The sequence below is a fragment of the Eufriesea mexicana genome, unplaced genomic scaffold, assembly GCF_001483705.2.
Source record: "Eufriesea mexicana isolate 0111107269 unplaced genomic scaffold, ASM148370v2 scaffold572, whole genome shotgun sequence".
Lineage (NCBI taxonomy): Eukaryota > Metazoa > Arthropoda > Insecta > Hymenoptera > Apidae > Eufriesea > Eufriesea mexicana.
Window position 1 is genome coordinate 810,747 of NW_016908738.1, and position 12,628 is coordinate 823,374.

The 12,628-nt window shown below is 30.1% G+C and overlaps 1 protein-coding gene across 5 annotated transcripts; it reads left to right on the forward strand.

Annotated features, from left to right (window-relative positions):
- Nucleotides 1-1,280: 1,280 nt before the first annotated feature.
- LOC108545930 (ATP-binding cassette sub-family G member 1) lies at nt 1,281-11,761 on the forward strand. Of its 5 annotated transcripts, XM_017897765.1 has the most exons (12): nt 1,767-1,847; nt 1,933-2,066; nt 3,762-4,030; nt 6,300-6,417; nt 8,880-9,063; nt 9,458-9,603; nt 9,704-9,942; nt 10,113-10,408; nt 10,746-10,914; nt 11,003-11,259; nt 11,329-11,483; nt 11,572-11,761. In XM_017897765.1, the coding sequence occupies exons 3-12, from the start codon at nt 3,856-3,858 to the stop codon at nt 11,759-11,761; spliced, it is 1,929 nt and encodes a 642-aa protein (XP_017753254.1). In that variant the 5' UTR covers nt 1,767-1,847; nt 1,933-2,066; nt 3,762-3,855. The 5 variants fall into 5 exon arrangements, with proteins under 5 accessions (XP_017753259.1, XP_017753256.1, XP_017753254.1 ...); XM_017897770.1 differs by lacking the exons at nt 1,767-1,847; nt 1,933-2,066 and adding an exon at nt 1,281-1,332; XM_017897767.1 differs by lacking the exons at nt 1,767-1,847; nt 1,933-2,066 and adding an exon at nt 1,551-1,613.
- The last annotated feature ends 867 nt before the right edge of the window (nt 11,762-12,628 follow it).

Genomic DNA, 12,628 nt, shown 5'->3' on the forward strand with positions numbered 1-12,628 from the left:
TATCAATTTGAGATGTTAGACATCAGCGTGTACGTAAAAAGCGGTAAATTTGAATTTTTGCATTTTGTCACGTACGTGAGATTTTGTCAGTATTATCACAGAAATTTTACATTAAATTCATTTACAGAAAATAGTTGTATTTACCTTAAATGTTCTTAGCCATAAATGCAGATTACAGGTTTTAAAAGTTAGAAATTAATAAATTTATTAAATATTATGGTAATCTAAGGGAAATATCTTTTTAATTCTTGCTTAATAATATTGATAATCATATAGATATAAAAATAAAATTGTAATATATGTAGCAATTCACAACATATATAATGTAACAAATTTTCCATTTATTTACAATGAAAATTATGGTTATATTCTGTACATGTATATCCCATATAATAATTATTATATATTTATATTTTATATTTTAATTAGTATATCTTACTTCTGCACAATCAAATTTTTCTTCATTTTATAATATCATCATTAATAAGAATGCATAATTATTCTATTGATATTTATTTCAAGGAATTATTACGTGTATTAGATATCTAGCGCCACTCTGTGTAATTTAAGGGTAACCACTCACTACTCAAATGGTAAGAAGGTGCATTTTAAATATGGAGTTAAGTCAATAAAAAGTCAATGACTTAACATTTAATATAAACCAACATATGTATAAAAGGTAAGTGAAATAAAGAATTATATTAATTATATATAAAATGAGTCATTGAAATTTAATAATGATCAATATGTTTACGATATGTTTGGTTAAGTGAAAACTTTCGGTTCTACTTATTTTAATTCTATTTAATTTCGATCGTATTATATTCCTAAATCGTAAACTGTCTTATTATTGTCTTTTCCAAGTTTGCTATCAGCAAGTACTTTTCAAATTATCTCTAGATTCACGATAAGGGTGCAAGTGTTAAATAGTATTAAATTTGATTTTAATTGAGTGTAGTATTTATTATAATTTTGATAGACTCGTGCATGATTAAATCTTGATGATCCACTTTTACTAACACATTTATACATATAACTGCTTTATGTGATTGAGAATTATTTTGCCCGATTAAAATATAGATTATAAAAATTTAGCAATGTAAAGATAATATATATCTGGCACACGTGTTTAATAAATAAAATTTTAATTCAACTTCACAGGTTCATAAACAGACGTAACATGGATTATATTTGCAATTTAATATCAGCTGATGTAGTATAGATATATTGGTGATATGCGTAGACACAAGTTAACTTTCAACATTGTGTCGAAACAAGGACACGTATCTAAGGAGGTGGTATTGAAGGTTCACTTATAGTTCAGCATTCGAGGTAAGCAGTATCTCAATCATGTTCGCAGTGTGCGGTTGTTTCATCATGAATTATGTGCGTGTTTTTTTCATATCTTTCTATGTATGCATTGTATTTTTAATATAGTGTTTTCGTGTGATTGAACCATGTGACGCAATTGTGGAGAATATAAAGAGGTTAATGAGATCAACAGATTTAAAAAATACACATATAAAGAATGTGCGATAAAATGGAAATTTTGCAGAATTATTTTTTCTTAATGCTGAACACCTGTTATTTATCAAGAATTGTTTCTTAAACAGGTAGATATTTTATAGACTGATAGCATTCGATAAACAATTGTTCGATAGAAGTACAAATTCTTCATTTGAATCAGTGTCTACATTGGATTGTGTACAAACGAACACATACTGGTAGTTTTTAAGAATTCAAACTTTCAACACTTCAGTGAAAGTGTCTATACATGTGTTTTGTTTCTTACTTTATTAAAAACAAAAAGGCAAATATGCACATTTAGTCTAAAATTTGTAGTCTATGTGAGTAACTAATTTTATTCTGTAAATGTTATTTTTTTAAAGTTTCACAAACTAATTAATTTTTTTTTTGTTTGATAACTTAAAGATAGCATTAATCGATACTACAGTGATGATTTACTGACTCAGAATACATAGTGGTTCGAAGTACATACAAAGTATCGAAGGAAAATGTATTTATGTGAATTACTCATTTTATAGTTACATACATGTTCTTTTTGTGTAAGTTTAAATTTATTTAATTTTTAACCATATGTTAATTGTAACATTAAACAGTTATACGTATATATTTATTTATTTATATATCTTTTTATATTTATCGTACATATATTTAAAATTGTGATATTCGATTAACAAAAAAATTATTACTTTTATAAATAGAATTGATCTTGTATAACGGTATAAATAGTGTAAAATGTCGAAGTACAAATCTCATCGACAAACTTTTATCCCAAGATACGCCTTCCAAGATAGTCGAGTTATCAATAATTTATATCTCGAAGGTTAGATGTCTTCACTTTGAATACAAATTAATATAATTCGTTACATCATTAATATTAAACATTCATAAATAAAAATCTACAAATAATATAATTTAAATATTTTACGATTAACATGCAAAAAAATTTTATGGATAAATTATTCCAAAGTGTACGATCTTTACATCTTTTTTTCTCGTTACTTTATTTGAATCTATCTTGTATTTTATCCAATCAAATACTTGCAAGGTACTTGTATCGGTAAATACGGAAACTGCATGATCCGTAATTAAACGAAGCGAGACAAATTTGTCAACTTAGGCTTTGCTACATTCTAACACATGCGGTTATTAAACCTCGAGAGAGGGAGAGATACGAAGCTTTGTTTCGCTACTGAATCGTGGCAGTATAGCAACGCGTCTCTATATGTGAACAGGGAGTCCGTTAAAGCGACCTCCGTCTTTGCATTTATGGTGTCGTCCTCCTCTCGTGAACTTTGCATGCATTCCACGACATGTCACCTCCGACAATACAAGAGCCGTGTCCTAAAGTATAAAAATAGATAACGCGACTATAAGAAACTGAATTTTTGTAGAATTAAGTGATAGTGTTTATTTAATAATTTCATGTGAAAATCATCGGTATGTGGATCTTCAAAAAATTACAAATAAAAGAAAATTTTTGGTTGCGATATCTCACAAGTTTCTGCTATAAAAATTTCTTTGTTAAAACATATTGAATACAAAATAAAATGTCTTATCAAAGTTTACGTGAATATTGTACCAATACAATCTTTAGAAAGCGACTTATTTCGTACGTTGCCCCATGATCTCGGAGACACGCGGCAATAACGCACCAGAAGCTGATAACAGAGCAGTCTAGCGATACGGATATACTACAAGGTTTTCAGATTTTTAATGTTGACACGTGGAAACTATAAAACTATGGTGCATTTTGATTTTCAAATATTCAAATATAAAAGTTTATAGCTTTTTCACATAGGGAAGATTGAATTTGTTATTTTAAAGTATTAATAAAAAATTCTTTTCATTTTTTATTTTCTGTGCAAAGTACATTATAAATTCACGTTACGTATTTCAGTATTTACAATTCAAATTGCTATGAGTCCGTATAACCAATGTGTTAAAAGACTTCTTTAATCTGTTTATTTTTATGTTGCATATATTTGCTATAAGTATTAATGAACATTATATAGTGATAGTCGATACTAATAGTACTGACTGTAATTAGAACGTGATATTTTACAAGTGAAATACAAAATAAGTAACGAACACGATGCAAAGAAAAGTCATTATTGTCGATGCAGTTCCATAAATGTTCATTCACAGTGATTATGAAATGCAAAATCAATTCGTTTTTGTTCTCTTCTTTTTTCGTGCATTGTTTATCGAGTTCTCATGTGTTTTATTGTGTTTAGTGTTGATAAATCTCACCAGTCATTAAGAAAAGAAAGAGAAAGCGCCTTAGTGAAAAGTCGAATGTGAGGACTCGAGGAAACACAGACGAAAGAAATGGGCACGAAAGTACTCATCGAGATGCAACAGCAACTGAGACATGCTATGTCCAGTTCAGGAAATACTCCGACCAGTGCAAAGAAATTAGAAGATACAATGGACATCTATAATTCCATATTCCTAGTCTTTGAGGATATCACATACAATGCAAGACCCTGGATTCTTTCTAAAAGTAAGTTTTCATTGAAAAAAAAAAAATTCTTTTCGCAATTTGATCATTTTTTTGTGTATACAGTTTATTACGAATTTCGTAAGAATTTTTTGTCGGAAATGAATCATAAATATATCAAACACAACTACGAAAAGTGACATACTTTACGAATATTTATATGTTATGATGGTTAAGTACACAAGTGTATCAGGATCAACAAAATAAATATTGATCGTATTTATACGATAAGATTCTTAACGGAACTCAATATGATCGACGCAGTAGCGGAATAACGGTTTTTGAAGCTGGTTCGTTTCATGAAAAACGGAAGGAAAATTTGACTCGCTCAGTATCAGTCAACGTAACAAGATAATCACCTTTAGTTAGCGTGAATGAACTGTATTAAGTTATGTACGACCCGGTTTAGCGGTTGGTAATTATGGAAATTTCAACTCTGTTAGAGTAAAGCAATTGTATTCTATGTGTGTGGTGCATACACATTATTGTTACTAATTCTTAAAGATATATATATGTATATATATTTGTATCGTTACATCGTTTTAAAAATTTTAATTTCCATTTATTATTACTTTTTATTGCATTGACCTAACGCGCAGAGAAAATTTGTGAAACGCATAGCTATGATATAATCAACCATAGACAAAACGAAACATATTTCAAACGAAACATGTAAATAATCATGTTTCGTATAAAGTAACGATATTTTTAATATATTCTGCAATAAATATATATTCTGACAAATTAATTGTTAAAATAATATTACGATAAGAATACTTTACTCTTCAAATTTGAATGCTTAAGAATTCACTTTAGAGTGTATAAATATAGACTGCGCACAATCGGACTCGCCTCCCATTTGCGCATGTATATGTACGCATATGTGTTCGGCCATACTTTCTTATGAGTTTATTAACCCTGAAACGGTTAATAAACACAAGAGACCCAGGAGATGACAGAATAATAAACATCGTTGATAGAGTCTTTAAAAAATATAATAGAGTCAAGTCGTCTGTGACAAATTCAATAAGACCTTTATTGTCCCGGTCAATGATACAAGGGACATCTTTTATCTTCGTGTTCCTTACAACGTTTTATCTGCACAGTGTCTTGTATTGAAAATATTCAGTTTAATTTCGCTTCGCTTCCATTAAATGTGCAGTAAAAACGATCAGTTCACGAACCTCGAATATGTTTGAAAATATTTGGAGAGGGCAGTATGATGCAGATCGCATGACTGAATGAAAACAGGACGAAGTAACCTAGCTGCGCGGTAGAAATTATCACGTGACTTTATTATTGACTCAACAATTAATAACATACCTATGTAATTAGTGGTTTGTCTTTGATATTTATTGCCATGCACGTTAACATGCAGTGAATCGATGTTTGTAATTTTTATTGCAATCACTAATTCGCAGGAGGAATTCAGTGTAAACAATTTCAATTGAAATTCCTAAAATAATACACGAAAGTGATACGTCGCGTCGGTATTGCAGAGTGAAAGTGTAAACGGTACAGTGTTCGCAAGAAATGTAGTTTATACCGTTGCAGATTCCAATTAATGGAAATAAATATTTCGTTTTTGTTACCTTTTATCAATACTCAGTTTGTAACCTTTTTCGTTATCTTCATTTTATCTTTAAATATTTTTCTCTTCTTTTTCTTATACTTAAGTAGAAATCATCTTTTAAGGTTAATCACACATTTTTAAATCAAAAGCTATGGAAACCTGAGAAGTAGTTTTTACTGTCTTTGAATCAGCCGCCAAAATGTTCCGAACAAATTTTCTTGCGAAAATTTCGTGTATTTGTAATCGAGATTAAATAATTAATTCAAATTTTATCATACCTAATAATTTATTTCGTGCGTAATTGGTAGAAATATTTTAAGATGATACTGCGAGATTATTAAAATGGATTTTCATGAATCGAACATCTGTGTGCTTCTATCAAAATTGAATACCTGTGGTATAATAATCAGAGGCTTAGTGACCTGTCCAGATTCGTAAAAGCTAGTTCAGGTGAGAGAATTTTTCTTATTAATAATGAAGTTAATGCTTTTTTTTTACGCTGTTATTAAAATATCAAAGGCATTAAGAAAAAATCTCACGGAACTTCTTACTTCATTAAAAAATAATGACAATTCTGGTAATTTTATATTTTTAGATACCGGTATCTTAATAAAAATTCAACATAACAATTTTTTTTACTAAGTACGACTTAATAATTCACGTTTTACTAAAAAATATTCCTATAAATATTTGTTTCAGGAAAGGCTGAACTGTTGAAGAACGTGAGTGGCGAATTCAGAGCCGGTGAACTCACGGCGATAATGGGACTGTCCGGTGCAGGAAAGTCCACATTGATGGATGTTCTGGCGGGTTTTACGTTAGTAGACCTCTCACTTATACTTTTGCCTGTGTAAAACTTCTTTTCGTTATCTCTAACTATACAAGTCGAGTCGAAAAATCGGTAACTATTTGAACTTGGGACAAAATATAGATACCCAGTAATGCTAATACTTCTAAGAGTTCTTCGATAAGTTTAGCCCAATAGATTTTCATTGATAATAATTATCATTGATAGTTTTACACTGATACATATAATTGTTGATTTTAACGCAACATAACTATAGAATCGTCTGTTCAATGAAACATACGATTTTATTAAGGTGCTATATTTATTATTAATAATATTATCAATTTATTTTAGTAAAATATAACGTATTCCATTTTAATTTAGTCCTGAAAATATTAAAATCATCGCTAGTATAAAAAGTTCAAACGACTAGTAGTGTGGCTGAGCGACACCAGAGGGTACTACGTATCATGTTTCCCTACAGACAGTAATTTCATAATTCGACTAAAATGGTGCACCCAGTATATACATGGGTAAAATTTAAGCAGAAACACAACGATTGTGGCAGATCTTTCTTAAAATAATTTTCCTACACAAGTTCCACTTTCCAATGACATGGATGTCTTCGATATTATTAGATTGTGCGCTGTGAATATTTGTAGTGTAATGTTACGCTGGCACGATTATTATATTACACGCTATTATCACGCTGTAGCAATATTAGTAGCATGAAATAATTGCGAATTACGAAACTTTCAAATGTGCCACATATTCCGTGTGAGTCTTCAGCAGATCTTAAAATAACGAGTATCATTAACCTATGATGACTATGCCACGATCTTCGTCATTCTATAAACTGTAGGATCAGCTTTATCAACCGTTGATGACTCTAGACCAAACTTAAACTTCCTGTCGTATAGTATGTTTCCTCTATCTAATTTGCTACAGTGTAATCTCAAAAAATATTTCCTTTTGAAATTCAAATGAAAATGACAAATTTTTGTGTGATAATGTCGAATCTGTATATCATATACAGGGCACTTTAACTAAGGAGAGTAAACGAGAGAATATTGCATGCTTGATAAGTGAGGAACACGTGTTTCCTGGTCAAGTGTCTGGCATCGAGGAAACACATGAAAGCTGAACATATAAAGCGCGAATAACACTCGGTCAGGGATGTTGGACCCATTCGGATCTCAGTTTAGACGTAAACGCTTGTCTCGAATTACTATACTATTCGAAAATAGTAGCGCTTTCTTTGTTTAGATAGTAGAATCCAAATTCTCTAGACGGTGGGGTCCGAATAGACCCAGAATCCTCACCTACCTATTCGAAGGCCCTCTATCCGAGTATTAAGTAAATATTTTTTCCTTATTTGAATGTTTCAAAACGTGGCCCAGTTAATATCAAATCATTGTAAATATCCATTACATGTTCGTATACTGTGTATTTTCATGTACTAAATTGAAGACCTTGTTTCTGTACATTTTTAAATATTTTCTTTCAAAGTTCGTTTATAACGTTAATTATTTTTATTTACATTTGTACGTATTAATCAGTCGTATTAATTAGTACGATAGAGAATATTTTGAAATATTATATCGTGGACGATTGTAGCTGAAATGAAAACTTCGTCATAAATGTACTGTTTCGTTATTCGATCAAAACAGACACGATCTGCAGTTCCGTTCAGTGTGCATAGGAATATAATTGCGACGTTCACTGGTGGCAATACAGTTATCACCGATAAACTTGTCTGACCAAAGAAATCTTTTGCTTTGTGAAAAGAAGATAAACACTATTTACAACGCGTCCCATTGCATACTTTTATACACGCAATGATACAAAATTTCGCTTAGATAATTTTTTATTAGTCATGAATGATATTTGAATTTATTTAAAAAACTGGCGATTTTTTGTACATTATATATAAAATGTATATATAAAATGTTATCCTAAACAAGAACTATCTAAAAAATATTGCAAATTATATCTTAACAAAAATGTTTGAAATATGAATAAAATTCATGTAATCTGTTAGATGCAGACTGATAAAAAATGATAATGTTATCGAATATTATTTTTTTCCATATCACCTTTGGTTTAATTATGATTATCAAATATTTTTTTGCTTTTGATGTTGCTAATTTGGAAAATCGAATTGTATAATCTAATGAATCAACGTCTTGGTTGACCCTCTAGTGAGTTTGTGCAATATCTCAAGTAGGTTGATTGAAGGAATTTTAAATCGACCATTGTGTATTGCTACGGTATTTTAACTGCACTCTATAACTGAAGCAAATTAGCACGTTTGCGTAATTTGCACGTTGATCGATAGGTTTAGATCACGTGAATTGATCTGTAACGCGGTACCGTTGTAAATGAATTTTATCTAAATGAAGGAACGAAAGAATTGGAAAATGGAACAAGAAAATTTAAAAAACGTGCCAGGAAGATGTGAATTAAAATAAATGTGATTGGACCGTTTTCAGAACGGCTGGCGTAACTGGGAATATAATGGTCAATTCAAAAGCTAGGAATGTTAATGAATTTCGAAGATTGTCTGCGTATATAATGCAAAACGACAATTTGCAGCCACTGTTGACCGTGCAGGAAGCAATGAACATCGCTGCGGAGCTAAAACTTACCGCAAGTCATCAAGAAAGGAAACAAAAGGTATTTTGTTCGTTATTAACTTAACCGTTTTTATAATTCTCCTATAAGTAGCCAGACAGTTATCTATATTAACTAACTGTGCTGAAAGTAATTGAAAAATTGCTCGTTGAAGTGACTTTATGTCCTATAGCTTGTTTATGGTAGAACGGGCACTCAAGGTCATTGGGGAGCAGATCCTCTCACTCCACTGGAAAATTTAATTGTCTGCTTCTTACTGCTAAATTTGATTTATTTAGTAAGCAATTAACTGTAAACTAACATAATTTCAATTATGATTAGATGTGTTGAAACAAAAGAATCGACCTTGAAAAAGTGCCTCAATTCTGTAACACATATATCTTTTAGTTTCTATTTATCGACATCAATTTTTTTTAAACGACTATATTTTTTTTAGATTGATCAGATTCTGGTCACGATGAACCTGGATTCTTGTCGTCACACACGTACAGGTCAACTCAGCGGTGGAGAAAGGAAAAGACTGGCCATTGCCTTAGAATTAATTAACAGTCCACCGATAATGTTTCTCGATGAACCCACTAGGTATCTATCTAATATCATTAGACAACTTTGTTTTGAATTATTTAGCCGTTAAAAAAATGAAATAATGGCAGTAATATATATATATATATATCAATTGCAGTGGTCTTGATAGCGTTACCTCAAAATACTGTATAACATTGCTAAAGCAGCTAACAAAGGCTGGACAAACAGTGATTTGCTCTATTCATCAGCCTAGTGCTTCACTCTTGAATATGATCGATCACCTTTATGTTGTGGCAGACGGAAATTGTGTCTACAGTGGTAGCACGCAAAATTTAGTGCCTTATTTGAGCAGTCTCGGTTTGCAATGTCCAACGCACTATAATCCAGCTGACTATCGTAAGTAAATGCTCGTAAGTAAATGGAAATTGGTTATATTTAAACACAGTACTGATTCTTCAAAAGAACATTTTTCTTAAGACAATTGTTTGTTCTAAATAAATCTAAGAAATTAATAGTGATTAGATATAAATATATTTAAGAAAAAAAAGTTTCTTTTTTTTTTATAGTAATGGAAATTTGCAATGGAGATTACGGCAGGTATGTGCCAGAATTGGTGAACGCCATTGAGAATGGAAAAAATAATGCATGGAGGTCAACTAGCAATGTAACCAATGTCAATCATCAGGAGGAAGTGATCGCTTTGAACGTGACCGCCTCATTCCAAGCACTTCGACAGCGATCTCCGATGGAGATAGAGCATGTTCACAGTAAACATAAAGGATCTGGTGATTACGCCGCTAGTTTTTGGAAACAACTAGTTATTCTGCTTAAAAGAAATGCTATCAGACTCTCAAGAGACAAGGTAATAGAGAGTTTATTTCTAAAACAAAGTGTATCTACAATGTATACAGTTTAACAAAAATATAGAAAAACGTTGTATTGTATATTTAGTTATGTAAAGTTATATTATACTTAGAAAACTTGTAATCAATAACAAGTAATATAATCGCAGGAATATTTAACCTTGATGGCAGCATGATATTCTAAACGCTTACGCAAGTTTCGTAGGATATTTGTATAATGTAATAAAATAGAATTTATGATATTTAATAAAAATTAAAATTTTTACTTTTATAATTTTTAATGTGATTCTTAAAAGAGTAAAAAAAAAATTATATTTCTCCTATTTTTATTTCCAGGTATTAACATTTACGCGGCTTTCGATGCATTTTATAATTGCTCTGCTTGTCGGCGTATTATATTTCAAAGTTGGTCAAGATGCGGTGTATGTGTTGGACAATTTTAACCTTTTGTTTTTCAATATAATGTTTCTTATGTTTAGTGCATTCAGTGCAACGGTAACAACATGTAAGTCGATACCTCTTTAAGCAGTTCCGTCTAATAAAATTATTGTTTAAAATAGTTCAAACAAAAAAAAAACGTTTGCAAATTATAGTTCCCTCGGAGTTACCAATCATCATGCGAGAGCATTTTAATCGTTGGTATAAGTTACACTCTTTTTATCTTGCTAATAAATTGGCGGACATTCCCATTCAATTCGTAGCTATTTCTTTATACATTCTCATTGTATATTATATGAGCGATCAACTATTAGAACTTCAACGATTCTGTCTCTACACACTAATGTGTTTCGCTGTTAGTATGGTTGCTCAAACGTTTGGCCTTTTAATTGGAACAGGAATGAAAATACAGGTTCGTATGACAATATTTCTATAAAATTACCTATAATATCACAAAGTTTCATTTTATTATTTATTTCAGCACGGTATGATCTTTGGGCCACTGACAATTCTTCCGTTTTTAATATTCAGTGGATTTTTTGTTCAATTTAGAGATGCTCATCCATACTTACGATGGCTGTTCCATTTATCATTTCTTAAATATGGTTTTGAGGGTGTAATGATCGCTATTTACGGGTAAAAATATTTTTAATATAAAATTATCTATATACAACTTCATGTACGTAATATGTAATTGCAATATAATGTTCTATTGTAATTTCAGTTACGGCAGGCCAAAACTTTCTTGTTCAGATGTTTATTGCCATTTTGCCATACCAGAGACTCTGTTAAATGCTGTGGATATGAAACAAACTAATTATTGGTTCTGTTTGATTGTATTGATTGCTTTGTACATAATGCTAGACATTGGAACATATACATTGTTGAAATTGAAGTTAGATAAACGTGTATGAGAAAAGTCAGTATCGAAAGTGAAATTTCAGTGAAAAGTTTTTCTACAATCGCATTCAATGTATTCAGTGTAAATAGAACAGTATAAATGAATTACTGCTAAAGACTGATTTGTTTTTAAAATTTCTGTATAAAAAAGAAAAATGTAAAAAGTGTTTACCAAAAAAAGAAATATTTGCATTTAAATGCAGTTTTATTGTAGAACAGTAAGTGATAGACAAGTGTCAATACATGATGTTCTATAAATGATTTGTATGCAATGCGTGTCGAAATGGATATAAAAATTCTGTTATCTGGAGATAATAATATCACAGCTTGGTGATATTCTTTTGATACTCAATTTCGTTTCAAATAATAACAGATTTCTTGTGTACATTATATTTGTTTGGAACGTAATATGTATAGATAATATCTATTAAATATATTACATGCACTTTGATACATTCAAAACCCGTTTCCATTAATACGACATACACATGATACTTAAAAAGATAAGAGTATGTATTATGTAAAATTCTTGCAAGCTAAAAAAATTAACAGTTATTTTATATGTAAACAACCAATTATCATATGAAAAGTATAAACAATACTAAAACATTAAATATATACATTTATTTTCAATTTTTTAGTAAGTTCGTGCATTTTATCAATCGAATAAATTAAGACTTTCAAAATATTGCAGATAATTTCTTTGATTGATTTCTTTCTATCGATAAAAAGAATTATGTAAAAAATATAAAATTATTACAAAGAATATAATTCTGTACTATTTAAATCTTCCATAATAAATTATTTGAAATTATTAACCATAATAAATTATTCACTAAGTATCTTTTTCGTCTTACATGCTTGGCGAATCAAATAAATCT